This window comes from Schistocerca cancellata, chromosome 1 (assembly GCF_023864275.1).
Source record: "Schistocerca cancellata isolate TAMUIC-IGC-003103 chromosome 1, iqSchCanc2.1, whole genome shotgun sequence".
NCBI classification, from domain to species: Eukaryota; Metazoa; Arthropoda; class Insecta; order Orthoptera; family Acrididae; genus Schistocerca; species Schistocerca cancellata.
In genome coordinates, this window is record NC_064626.1 from 728,216,443 (window position 1) to 728,231,145 (window position 14,703).

The following is a 14,703-nucleotide window of genomic DNA, read 5'->3' on the forward strand; positions in this document are numbered from 1 at the left end:
CATGTACAAACCACACTAGACAGAGACATTACAGCAGAATTTCATTTCTGTATAATCACATAGGTATCACCTGAAGTTAACGGGGGGCATCACATAGAATAACGCATAAGTTGGTAGCAGGTGCAATTTTTTGTGACCATCAAATACATATGTATGTACAATCTGTACATACATGAATATTTGATGATCACAAAAAAATTGTACTTGCTACCAACTTACTGAAAATCAGTAAAGGAAACCAATGAAAAATTTGGAGTACAATTTAAAGTTCAGGGAGAAGAAATAAAAACTTTGAGGATTCCCGATGACACTGTAGTTCTGTCAGAGACAGCAAAAGACTTGGAAGAGCCGTTGAATGGAATGCGTAGTGCTTTGAAAGGAGGATGTAATATGAGCATCAGCAAAAGCAAACCAAGGATAATGGAATGTAGTCAAATTAAATCAGATGATGCGAAGGGAATCTGATTAGGAGACAAGACACTTAAAGTAGTACATGAGCTTTCCTATTTGGGCACCAAATTAACTGATGACGGTTGAAGTGGACGGAATATAAAACTTTAGACTGGTAATGGCTAGAAAAGAGAAGAAATATGTTAACATTGAATATAGATTTAGTGTTAGGAAGTCTTTTCTGAAGGTATTTGTCTGGAGTGTAGCCATGTATGGAAGGGAAACATGGACGATAAATAGTTCAAGATAAAAAGAGAACAGAAGCTTTCAAAATGTGGTGCTACAGAAGAATGCTGAGGATTACATGGGTTGATCACATAACTAACGAGGAAGTACTGAATAGAAGTAGGAAGACAAGAAATTTGTGGCACAATTTGACCAAAAGAAGGGCTCAGTTGATAGCATGCATTCTGAGACATCAAGGGATCACCAATTTAGCACTTGAGGGGAATGTGAAGGGTAAAAATCATAGCGGAGAGACCAAGAGATGAATACACTAAGCAGATTCAGAATTATGTAAGTTGCAGTATTTATTTGAAGATAAAGAGGCTCGCACAGGATAGAGTAGCATGGAGAGCTGCGTCAAACCACTCTTCGGACTGAAGATAACAACAACAACAACAACAACAACAAATACATGTAGAAACAAGTAAGCATATTTCATAATGAATTGTCCTATATTTTGCAACTAACTTTCGGAATATGATTTCTTCTTTTTTTTGGCAAAAATGTGCTACAGTAATTATTGGGAAACATTAACCAGATATTTTTTACTATAAAAACAAAGTGATGTTTTAGTAGTTTTGATGTATTATGAAGTCATCATTGGATGATATGAAAATGTTTTGTAGTTACTCATCAACTGACATCAGTTACTATGTAACATACTCAAATCATCTGATGACAGCTTCCTAATATGTCAAAATTGGTAATGATGCTACTTGTGCAATCCGAGGCTGAAATGTATAGTATGAAAGAATTATGTTATGGTCACCGTGTTTCCCTAATAGCTGAGTCAATGAAGGAAAATTGGGGGAAAATTTTTGCAGTCACAAATAGGAGAAAGAGTCATGAACAACATACTGAAAATTCCTACCAGTGGGTTGTGAGCTGGAAAAGTGCAGCTTCTAGCAAAAAGTTCCCAGTACACAACTAAAACGACATACCATTTCCTACAAAAATGGTTCTATCCATTATTTTCTCTTGGACTAATAATTTCCACATTGTGGAGGATGTAAAAGTCGCAGAGTATTAGAAATATGGAAAAATAGCAGATTATTAAAAGTAGTATTTTAATGGTATAAAATTAATGTTTATTTTTGAGTGAAATGGGTTAAGAACAAATATTAAATGTGAGTACCACATCTAATTGTAGTAGAGTCATATTAAGGAGAAATTGTGCTCTGTGGGTGTAAAAGGGTGGAGAAGGTGGGGGTGGATGGTAAAAGCATGAGGGAAGGTAGGTTGCAGAATAGATCTGAAAACTGAAGAGCAAGCAGGGGAAACCTCACTATGTCACAGGAAGAAACTTCATAGTCCATTAACACTATATGAAATATAGGTATGAGTTACTAATAATACTAGAACAACAAATGCATATGGACAGATTCTGCTGACTGTTCTATACTGATAGAGGTGAAATTGATTTTTAGTCATAGTGTACAGCAGCTTCCTGTCCTGCTCTGTTATGTAAGCAAACAAAATAACTTCACTTAGCTTGTGTTTATATGGTGTAGTTATTTCCAGTTTATTTAATAAATACTTATTTTCAGTTATTAAGTGAGATTCTATGTACTATATGTTCCTAAAAACAATGTTGTCAGTGACATTTGTAGTGTTGGCTGGGAAAGGGACTCAACTGGTAAAATGGTACCTTTCTGCCATCAATTATAGGCAGTGTATTACAAAGCTGAGTCATTGTCTTTAGTCACTCGGGTGGGTGTTAGCTGCAGATTGTATAAATCTCTTCCATTCAAGAATGGCTGGCACTTGTAGAGTGGGCTGCACTGATTCGAACCTCTTACCATTCATCCACAGTGCAGTATATCTTCCATGGTGGGTTGAATATCTCTGGTAGAGTTCAACTGATCATGTTCAAGTATAGAATAGTAGTTACTGTAATGCATTGCTTGACTTGTGCTGAAATATTTGAAGTTTCATAACATCTAAGGGACCTACTTTCGTTGCAGAGGGAGATCATTTAAAGCTCTGAGCCTCTTCAGGCATTAGTAGAACTGAGGTTTGGATGATGCATTTGATACTCCTCATGCTGCGACGAGTATTCCAGCCTCTGATAGTGGAGACAATGAAATCAATATTGCTGAATACGTATTGACAGCATGTTACCCTTGGGTAATTTCAGTATGCTGAACAATTCACAGCTCCAGTTGTCGAACTTTTTTACTTAATAGTTCACTTAACAACTACAAATAAGTACTCATTTAATAAACTGAATATAACTCCACCATGAAGACATGACTTTACAGTCATTTTGTCTACTCACGTAAGAGAACTGGACAGGAAATGCTGGGGAGGCACAGTCTGTGTGTAAACTGAAAAGTGAGCAGCACTTGTGCTAGGGGAAGCTGCATTTCCTGGAAGAATTCTGTATCTGTTGTGCAGGATCATTAGGAATAATTTCCCTTCTAGCAGTGTAGAACAGTGTGGAGATTTTTACACAGATTCTGTCCATAAGGGTTCCTTGCATTAGTATTATTAATATCACATATCTGTATTCTATGCGCTATGTAGGAAATAAACCTTTCCCAGGCATGTCTGTGCACTGTGTTGCCTGTGATTTAAAAGGCAAGCTGATGAAGGTCAGTGTAATTCTTTGAACCACCCTGTAGTTGCTTCTTGTGACATAGTGGGTTAGATGGAGGGGGAATCATCTGGTCACTCTTCAGTTCGCAGACCTATGAAGGAGGGCAACCTACCTTCCTTCATGCCTTTACCCTTTGCCCCAGCCCTCTCCATCTTATTAACCCCCAGAACACAATTTCTTCTGTGGCTGTGCTGCACTTAGATGTGGTACAAATATTTAATATTTGTTCTTGACCCACTTCATTTAACAGTGAACAGTAATTTTATACCATTAAATGCTTCTTTTTAAAAGAATTATACGTGATTTTTTCCATCCCCTACAGTATGAAACTATTAGTCAAAGAGAAAAACTGGATATGGCATCTTTTGTAGTAAATTTTATGTAGTGTAATTGTGTACTGGGAAATATTGTCACAAGTGGCCGCAGTTTTTGAGTTACTCAAGAAAAACATAAAAAAGTGACTTTAATCATTGCCACCTGCAGTGCTGATAGGAATTTTTGGTATGCTGTTGATGGCAACCCCCTACCACTGTACAAAAATTTGCAACTACACAATTCTTTCCCCTATTCATCATTTTCAGTCTTCAATGACTGGGCTATAAGACCGTGAGTAGGCTGAAGGATGAGTCACATTCATATATAGACCACTCTGTTCTAACTTTGAGAGAAAATGTTCTCTTAATCTCTCCTTATATGTCTACATATATTTTTGAAAAATATTTGAATGTTGTCTGTAAGTATCATGTGCAACATAATGATAACAAAAAGTTACATTTAAAAGATACTTTACTCAAAATGTGTAGTGTGTAACAAACTGGATTGGTTCAGTAATGATGAATGATACAAAAAGTTATTATGTTGTCACAGACTATTACTAAAATATCCTTTTAATAGAGGACAGATGAAGTACACACTGCAACCATCTTGTCCACCATACTTGCTGGGATGCCTTTTATAAACAGTTTATGTGCCATAATTCACACAATGTCTGAAAAAATACAATATTGACATACATGTTCTTGTATCTGTTTTTTCAATCTTCATTTTACCATATTAGAATTGAAATATGGCTGGTTCTTTAAAGTTGAAGCCAGTTATGCTCCAGAAAAAACTGTACCTCTTTGTTGAAAGATTATTGGAATCTATAGTATGCTTCTTTGTACAGTGGAATTCTCTGCAGGAAAAAATAAAATGATCCCCTAAAGTGAGATACAGCTACAGCACAAAATGAAAGCTCTTATCTTTGACATTTGCATGGTGCCAGAAATGTGGTCAGCTAGGACTTTTTTTCTAGTTTTCATATTCTTGGTCACTGAATAATATATTTGCCTTCAAATTATAATATTGATATTGTTTATTGGCCATTTTAAATGTATTCTTTCTGACTGTTGTACTACTTCAAAATTATGTTTCACTTTTGTATAAAAAAGTTGTCTAATGTTTGTTGACACACATCTGAGTAAATCCTGCTTCCTGTGGTCATCACAATTTTATTGCTGTAGTTTTTATTTTTAAAGGTATATTATGTTTACATATTACTGCTTTTAATTACTACAGTATTATGAAAAGGATAGAGGAGGCATTGAGCTGCAGACAGAAACCAGGAAAAGACTGCTATACGAGCAGCAATGAGTAGTAATGTATGCTTTTCATAATATTATTGTTATTCCATACTAGATTTTACATTGTTTGCTTTTAATTACTTATACCTTTGTGGCTTTAAAAGAACCAGTATTATGTGTAACTTATTATACATAAATGACTTTTTCAGAGAAAAACCATTTCATGTATTTTTATTCAATACAGTGACTTGTAAAATAAATTTTCTGTACTTTAGTAGTGAACTCCTTTTATCTTTCTGTATAAAACACTTGCAGATTCATTTTAGGGTTTCAAATACATAAAGTGCCAGTGCAAGTACGAGTGCAAGCAAGCCACTGGTATCATTTGGTGTGATAAATTCTTCTTCATAATCAAATCCACAGTCTACAGTGTGGATCTTTATGATAATGTTAGGAGACACACAGAGGAAGTGTTGAGCCTCAGTAAATGATAATGAGACAGTGTTTGGCCAAAACTCAAGATTGTCTATTCACTGCACTGTTGTCACACGACTACCCACCTGTTGCAACAGTTGGAAGAATGTCTCCCATCCCATTGTGTATCTGGAATGTCAACTGAAAATTCAAAGCTTGATTTCTTGTTTCTCACTAGCAATCACCTTACTGTTAGCGTATCTGAGTATGTCTCCAGGTTCTGGCACAAATTTTCATTTGGTTTTTCAGATGCATATCAATGACATTGCATTCATAAGTAACATTGTCATTTAGTCTTAGTTTCATGTTTCATATGTATGTACAAATGCTGTCATTCAAACAAGGAGATAACTACAACTGAATCATTAATACAGTGCATGATTTAGATTGCTTACAAGATCTTCGTAGACAATGTCAGTAGCAGTGGTGGCTGTTACAAGCACTGGCACAGTTCTGGAGGTAGTCAGTGCCTATCCAGTGAGTGTACCATGCTTTGAATTAGATTGTATTTAAAGTATGAACATTTAGTCCAGTGTGTCTGCTGGTGAATTATTGCTAAAGTTTCATTACTTCACATTTCATGAGGGATCCTTGTTTCAAATTATTCCAGAACTCTTCACAAATTCAACAATCTTTACAAAAGTGTATCTTTTGATGCAGCTTACCTAGTGTGACATCGGTGCACTATGTCCTTATTTTTCCACACTTCATTACTACAGGACACTGATTTGGAAGAAAAAAGTCTCCTTAAATGTTCAAGATAAACTGACTTCAGCCTTTCTATTTATTTTTTAGTTATAATTTTCAGTCCAAATCTCCATAAGAAGTTAATATTACTAGTTCTGGCTGTTCTCGATGTTCTCAGCTGAATATTTTTGTATTATATGTTTCTCAGATGACTAGTTTCATTCATTAGCCATCATCAGATATATCAAAATGAAACAAAATTTACTGCTACAATATAAGATAAAACAGAAGGAGAATACACAAAAATAATGATGAATGTCATACCCCTTTGACAGAAACCCTCTGGTGTAGAGTATTCCATCAGAATAACAACATGTATAAGGTGCAGATGACTACAGATTAATGGTCAAGAAATTTCAGTGTCATAATCAAGTCATCATGCTTAATCTTTTTTATTTTCACTGGTTTCTTCTTCACATTTAACAGCCGTATTTTGCTATTAGTTTAAGAAATGATGACATTTATTGGCCTGCATTCAGTTAAATTGCTGATATACTTACCCTTCTGGATGTTTTCCAAAAAGATCAACAGTTTTTCTGTATGCCTACTTTAATTCATTTCAGGTTTACTTGATGCTCTGTAGGCAGTATTTAGTCATGGAAGAGGAAGAATTTGGCCACATTACTTCCTTTATTGATGGTATTACAGTAAATATCAAAATATTCCATAGTCATTGTGATCTTTGTTGTGATGACACAATAGCCATTTGACTTTCAGTATTCACCTTCTTGATCAAATATGGAAAATCTTCTTTATACAAACAAGATTGTATCAGAGCATTGCAATGTCTTTAATGCTACTTTTCACACCAGTGTGGAGCTGTGAGAGGCAACCCTCATTTTGATGTCTTCTGTGTTTAAGAATAATGATGACAGAACAAAACTTTGTCCAGTTAGTTTACAAATGTTGAGCACCTCTTCATGTTCAAACAAATTAGTCTTCTGTACGTCATGTACTCTTTACTAAATGAAAGTTTTCAGAATGATTTTCCAGGAGAATTTTACTTGACTGTAATAGTGATGCAACTGTACCGGGGCAAAACACATGGCTTGTATTTGGGAATATTAAAAATCATGTGCAAGTCACAGCTGGCAGATTCAAGCTGTGGCAGCAAGGGCTTTTGGTACTTTCTACAGGTATATATTATCATGAAAATAAAGGATCTCCTCATAGTTTTACAAAATTAACTGTACAATATTTCTGATTTTTTTGGTCAAACAAAACTACTAGGCATTTGTTTTGTTTTGTTTTTGTTCCAGATTTTTGTTCGTGCACAGTTTGATTATGACCCGTTGGATGATGACCTGATACCTTGTGCACAGGCTGGTATAGCTTTCAAAACAGGAGACATCCTGCAAGTAAGTACTTATGTTATGTAAATAATAATTTGTAGAATGACAGACCAAAAAAAAGTTAAATCACAGATTTAAGTTAGCTTCAGAACTAGAATTACACATAAATATCTAGCTTCAACATAATACCTATACTGCCATCAAGGGTCTCAAGATGAACAATGATGTTTGTTGACTGCCACCTGAACTGAATCATGCGTTATTTTTAGCTCTCCTGGGAGCATGATTATTAATGCCCCATTGCTAATAATTATGTGAACGTTGGACATAAATTTCATAGTAAAACATGTAGAATAAGAAATGCTTCAAAATCTCAAGCAATAATAATCATAACAATAGAAGTAGTAAGGATGTAGTAAAAAAGGCTTTAAAAGCTTATGTGCACAAAAATCTGCAAAATGAAAAAATACAATGGTCTCATATTCAATTCAGCATTCCTTCCCAAGAACTTTGGTAGGAGCTACTATAACAAAGCAGAAGTAGGCTGCCCTTTGATTAGAAAGCATATGGCACTCTTCCAAAAAGTGGCATACTAATATTAATCTATGAAACACACTACACACCGGTGCATCCTTTCACTGGAAAAGTGGTTTATGCGTTGGTAAGGAATGCCTAATCAAGAAGTGAATAAGAGCTCTTTGTGTTGCCTCAGTAACTGGAAGGAGCTACATTATGGCTTGATTGTTACAAGAATGTAAATGGGTACACACTAAAAACCAAAAATAAATCTTGAGCTATTGTAGCTAAGCATCATGAAAAGAGTTGGTTCTGCTGAGACATTTATTAGTAGAGTAGAAGTTGGTCATGCATAAATCCCTTATGGTTAAAACACCACCAAGAAGGTTTACAGGACCTTCAAACATGAGCTACAGGGGCATCAACCAACAATCTGTGCATTAGGTGAATTGATGGGAGCATAGTTACAAATGACAAAGAAAAATGTCAGCTCTTGGCAAACTATTTCAAAGTGCTGCTAAACTGTGAGGAACCCCAGGAAAGATCGTATGCACGGGAAAAAATCCTCAAGTTAGATTTCAAACCACAAAGCTTCAATGAAATTACGCAGGTAATCAAGGAGCTCAAGGATAATAAGGCATCAGTGAAGCTGGTATTGTGGCAGAAATGTGGAAGATTGAAGAGCAAGTCACCTTATAAAAGAATTCTGGAAAAGTGAAATGACACCGATGGACTAGAAATGTTTGCTCATATACTCACTTCATAAAAAAGACAACCAAGTAGATCCAAACAATAGAGGGAGCGCCTTACTTTCATTTGCTTATAAGGTACTTGCCAGAGTCCTGCTAGGAAGAGCTGAAGAATAACCTGATCACCTCAATGGAGAATATCAAGCTGGGTTACAGAAAGGCAGGTCATGTATGGAACAGATGTTCAGGCTCAAAAGCATTCTGAGAACTAGAGCAATAAAAGATAGAATGCAGTAGTAATTTTTGTTGACTTTGTAACAGAACATATTAAAGGCTTTACTTTACCGAAGTATGCGATACCCTCCAAATTCAACCAGTTTAACGAGTATTTATGATCATAGAAAAGTTATTGTGTATGTTAACAATGATTGCATAACATGTCTCCATAAACAGTCAACCCATTAAATTATACTGAATAACTGACCCACACAAAAGTTTATATCACTTGATCACTGATACAGCAAATGTCATCATGTAAAAACACTAAGTTCATCTTAAATAATTAATATGAAGTACGAAAAATAGTGGCCAACTTAGGTATTTTGGATCTCCTTAAATAAAAATCACCCAGTGAAACCTATTTGTTCACTAGGAGCGTTTTCACTCAGTATTCACGAAATCAATCCTATTTTAGATGAAAATCAATGTAATTCTTAATAATTCATGTTATTTACTTATTTATGCAAATTAGAGAAGTCAATTGACAAACTTCTAAAAAAACGGCCTTTTTGTAACAAAGAATTATTCTGTCAAGTCAACAAATCTGTCTGTCATTTTAATAACATGTTAAATTATGTCACTTGATGCAAATTAATAACTTTTCTGCACAAATTATGATAACAGATGTACATGTGACTTATAAACTATATCTCTTTTTAGTAGTTCTTTGACAATGTTATAAATACGAGCAGCAAGGAGGGTCGGAAAAGCAGTAGGAATGTCACTTTGGTAAAGTGTGTTTGTGTGTTATTGTTTGAGGTGGATAAACAATGCAAAGAACATGTAAAGAAAATACTACTTTGTGTTGTGTCATGGTCTTTGGTGGACAGTGGAATTAAGATGGCCACCAGAGTAATAAATATTTGAAGTTTACATATTTGTTGGTTTCGCTCGTTCTTTATCATCAAAAGCACACGAAAAACACGGGACCTCATGTGTTTAACCCTAGACAACCAGATTAGAGCCAGCATCAGCATCGAGAGACAGCAGCGATCCAGCAAGTAGCAGCGATTACCACAACACAATGCATTTTAATGGCGCCAACCTAACATCAAGTGCTAACAAGCTCCGTAAATGGGAGTGAAATAGTGTGATTATAGCAATTAGCAATATCTACGACCAGGCGACCATTACAACTTCAATAAAGCATATGCCTCAGTTGACAGACAAATCTCATTTATTATTGTAGAAGTATTCAGAATTGATAGAAAAATGAAGAAAATAATTAAAAAAAATTAAGTTTTTTGGAGAAATCTCTGAAATCTTTTGAAATAAATTTATGCGTCAGGCAAGGAGAGGATTATCACCAACTCTCTTCAATAACATTCTGAGGAAAATAATGAGAACCTGAGCAAAAGCTCTGAAGTTGGAAGGAATAAATGGAACACACCTAGGGAAGAAAGGAAACTCCTGGGAAATGAGCTGTTTAGTTTTTGCCAATGAGCTCACCATTTTAGCCACAAACCGGAAATACTCACAAAGAATACTGGAGATTTTGGATGAAATAGCTGGAAAAGATGGATACATGGAACACAGACACCAGAAGAGAAATACTTGGGGGTAAAATATGGAATGGTTAAGACAACAGATAAATTCAAATATTTAGGAGGATGGATCCATCCCAGTGGACAAGATAAAAAGGCAGTCAAAGAAAGAGCCAGAAAATTAGATCTTGCTTACAAACTAACACAAAATAGGTACATCAGATGAACAGTATCCTACAAGGCCTAAAAACATGAAAAGAAGAAAAAGAAAATCCTCAGGAAAATTCTGGGACCTCAGAAGACGATTGATGGAACTCAGAAGAATAGGAAGAATGAGAGGCTTTGCAAGTACACTGGAAATTTAATGGACACAAAGCAGAAAGTATTTATTGACACCTACCAAGAATGGATGAGCACTGACTGAGCAAAAACATCTTCAATTTGCATCACATCATTAAAGTGGCTAAATGATAAGAGATTAAGAGAAACTGTTATTACACTAAAGGTGATCCAAAAGAGAAAATAATTCAGAAGCAAAGTCAAAGAGAAACCATTAATGAAGAGATCCACACATTACATTTCTGAGGAGGAGAAAAAGAAAACAAGAAAAAGGATGAAGAGGTTCTGGGAAGAGAGGAAAATAAAGGCAATAAAAGCCTTAAGTGCTATGCAGTCCATGGTTGGCCAAATTCAGAAGAAATAAAATCCCTTAGGCTCCTCTTAACCTGTTCTTTACAGCAGCTGGTATTTAGATTGCCGTCTGACTTATTGTTATCTGAGAGGGTAAACCAGTCTTCTGCTTCATACTGTTTGCAGAAGACAGAAAACAACTGAATTCCTTATCCATAATTCTGTAAAATTCTAATATGTTCTGAGGTTTATTCTGTTTGGTATGTTACATATGTAAAAGAATGATGTCAACAGAAGATCCATTCCGAAAGCTTTACTATGAATCTGTAGGTTAAATCCAGAATGAGATTTTCACTCTGCAGCGGAGTGTAGGTTAAGTGTGTCTAGAGGACTATCTAACTACTGTATTGTGCAAGACTGTTTGAAACACTGACAACGGTGCATTTTATCTGTTGTTATCAACTTCATCATGTTTCCTTCACCACTGAATATTTACATTTTTTTGGGGAAGAACCTGCTCGAAAATATATGTTACACAAGCAGTTAAATACATAAAGGATTACTGTCTTATGTGACACCTATTCTTAAACTATTGACAGCAAATATTATAGTGATGGAAACAATATGCTATATTAATTGTTACAATTGGAGGTGGTGTTCGTTGTATCAGTACGAAGATGGAAATGTATCTTAGCAAATGAGCCGCTCCATGGAAATTGGACCAAGTTCCAATCTATGATCGAAAATGAGTTGCACGAACAGAATGTGTCCTAGCTGCATCTGTGATCAGTTTGCAGGATATTGTTTTATGTCTTTCTCTACTAGATTGCATATGAAGTTTGTTTTGAAGTGTGTGACTCCAGTGTTTGCACAGTTGAATGGAAGAAGGGCCCATCAAAACTTGAAGCACATTTCTGCATTGTTGCTGCAGCAAAAGGCAGACCCTCATGTCGTCATAGTGGCTGCAGCATACCTGATTTATCAAGTGTGTAATCTAATGTAACTTGTGACATCGGTAGTGAAAATAAATCCAAGAAGTGGAAATGAATGTTTATGAGTAAAACACATGTATATCTAAATCCCAGCTCTCTTTGATAAAAGTGAAATGCAAGTGCAACACAGTTAATGAAGCTGGCTGTTCAGTATAGTATTTTATATCTTGCATCACATTGCAGTTATTCTATAGTTGTAACTTAACTTGTGGACTTGTGGGATTGCTGCATGTATATTAATTTAAACCATTAACTTTTCCTGTTTACATCTACATATCTACAACCACATATATACTCCTCTAGCCACCAAGCGCTGTATGGCAGAGGGCACTAATAATAATAATAATAATAATAATAATAATAATAATGTTTATTTGTCCATGTTAACTTTACAGTCTTGGACATCGTCATTTTTTGTACAATTATATCAATATCATGCCATTCCAAGAATGAATATACACATCAAGTAGCACATTGTATATCATTCCATGCAATAATGTTATAAACACATTAGCACATTATATATCACTCCATACATCAATTAGCCAATTATAACAATACCACCATTAATATACTGAAGTATGTAAAAGAATAAACTAACAGTACTGCAGCTCAGAATTCTTTTAATGAGTATAAACATCTTTTTATTAACCAATTTTTCAACTTGCTCTTGAAAATATTGCCTTGGAGTTGCTTTATATTTTTTGGCAACTTATTATAGAATTGTCTCCCAGTTACATATGGACTGTGGTCTGTAGCTTTCTTGTTAGTCCGTATCCTATGATAGTCACTTTTGGCTCGAGTATTGTAATTATGGGTGTCACTGTTCTTTACACTATTTTCCTCATTCTCTTTTACAAACATTATGGTCTTAAATACATACAATGAGTACACAGTCAGTAATTTATAATTTTTGAAATAGTCCCTACAGGACTGGCGTTTGCTTACATTAGCAATTATCCTAACTGCTCTCTTTTGAAGCCTGAAAATGCGATCCATATAGACAGTGGGTGCCCCACCCCAGACCTCAACCCCATATTGCAGATGTGAGTGTATTAACCCATAATACACTTGTTTAAGGACAAGGGGAGCTATTATATTTGCAAGACGTTTTAGTAAGTGAATATTACTAGAAACCTTTTTACAGGTGGAGCCGATATGATCTTTCCAAGTGAGATGTTCATCAATCAATATGCCTAAAAACTTATGTTTGCCAGATGTTTCAACTGTAGAAAGTGATCGAGTATGAGTATTATTAAAATGTAGCAAGAACTTTATTACTACAGTCTTGTCCTTATTCAGTGTAAGCTTACTCGCTGTTAGATATTCTGTGATCATTTCATAGGTCTCTTTGTTGCTTTGGAATGCTGCCCGATCTGTACAGCCCCAGCTAATAAAAGATGTATCATCAGCATAGTTTACTAGTTTGGAGTTTTGTAGCTGTGTTATATCATTAATATATACTATAAACAAGAATGGTCCAAGTATACTTCCTTGGGGAACTCTGCAATTGTGAGTTCTGTATGCTGACTTTACTGTTTGGATCTTACTTTCATTCTTATAATTTAGTTTTGTGCACTGTCTTCTATCACGGAGATAAGAACATAGTAATTTTACAGCTACTCCTCTTATCCAGTAATTTTCTAAACTTGGATAACAGTACGCATGATTCACAGAATCAAATGCTTTAGACAGATCTAGGAAAGTCCCTTCAACTTTGTTTCCTTCATCCAGCTTGTTCAGTAGTTCATGGAAAAAAGTTGCTAATGATGTTATTGTAGATCGTCCTTTTCGAAACCCATGTTGTGTTTTGTTTAATAGTTTGTATTTACAGGAGGAGGATTCAATTTGATCTAGAAGTATTCTTTCAAGCAGCTTGCCAAGTGTTGAAGTCAAAGAGATTGGCCGGTAGTTATTTATGTCTGTGATAGCCCCCTTTTTATACACGGGTTGTATCTCAGTGATTTTTAAAAACTGTGGAAAGGTCCCCTGGGCAATTGAACTGTTAATTAGATGTGTTATTGGTTTTATTAACTCATTTTTGCATTCTTTAAGTAGTATGGATGATATGTCATCCCAGCCACTAGATGATTTTACTTTGAGTTTTGAGATTATATTCATGACCTCAAACTCTGTTACACTCCTTAGGAAAAATGGATTACTCATTTTAACTGTGTTTATTTTCAGGACTGATTCATCTTTTTCTTCTCTGCATGCCTTACTAAAATGTTTAATGAAGGCCTCACACACAGACTTTGATTCATTCAACAGTATTCCATTTTCTTCTAATGCAATGTTGCTGCAGCCTGGTTTTTCTCTATGTTCACATTCTTCATTTACAATATGCCAGGCTGTTTTGCTAATGTTACTAGTTTTTCTTATCTGTTCAGCATAATGAAGTGCTTTTAGTCTCTTCAGGGGTTCCCTGTATGTCTTTCTGGTGCTTTTGTACTTATTCGTGCCAAAGTTATATTCGCCCCGCCCGTTCCATTCATGGATTGCATGAGGGAAAAGCAACTGTCTGAATGCCTCGGTACGAGCTCTAATTTCCCTTATCTCTGAATGGTGATCATTGCATCATATGAAAGTTGGTGGTACTAATATATGCTCTACATCCTCGGCGAAGATCGGATTATGGAATTTAGTGAGCAGCCCCTTACGTTTAGTGCATCGTCTACCTGCAAGTGTGTCCCACTTCAAACTTTCTGTGAGATTTATAATGCTTTCATGATGGCTAAATGTATGAGTCACGAATCTTGCTGCT

The 14,703-nt window shown here is 35.4% G+C and overlaps 1 protein-coding gene across 6 annotated transcripts in view; it reads left to right on the forward strand.

The window, feature by feature from the left end:
• LOC126185168 (peripheral plasma membrane protein CASK) overlaps positions 1-14,703 on the forward strand; it is a 530,963-nt gene that overhangs the window by 404,777 nt on the left and 111,483 nt on the right. For all 6 annotated transcript variants that reach the window (XM_049928023.1, XM_049928015.1, XM_049928042.1 and 3 more), the window contains one exon: positions 7,317-7,415. In XM_049928023.1, the coding sequence (XP_049783980.1) occupies positions 7,317-7,415 (99 nt within the window). The remainder of the gene's footprint in view (positions 1-7,316; positions 7,416-14,703) is intronic.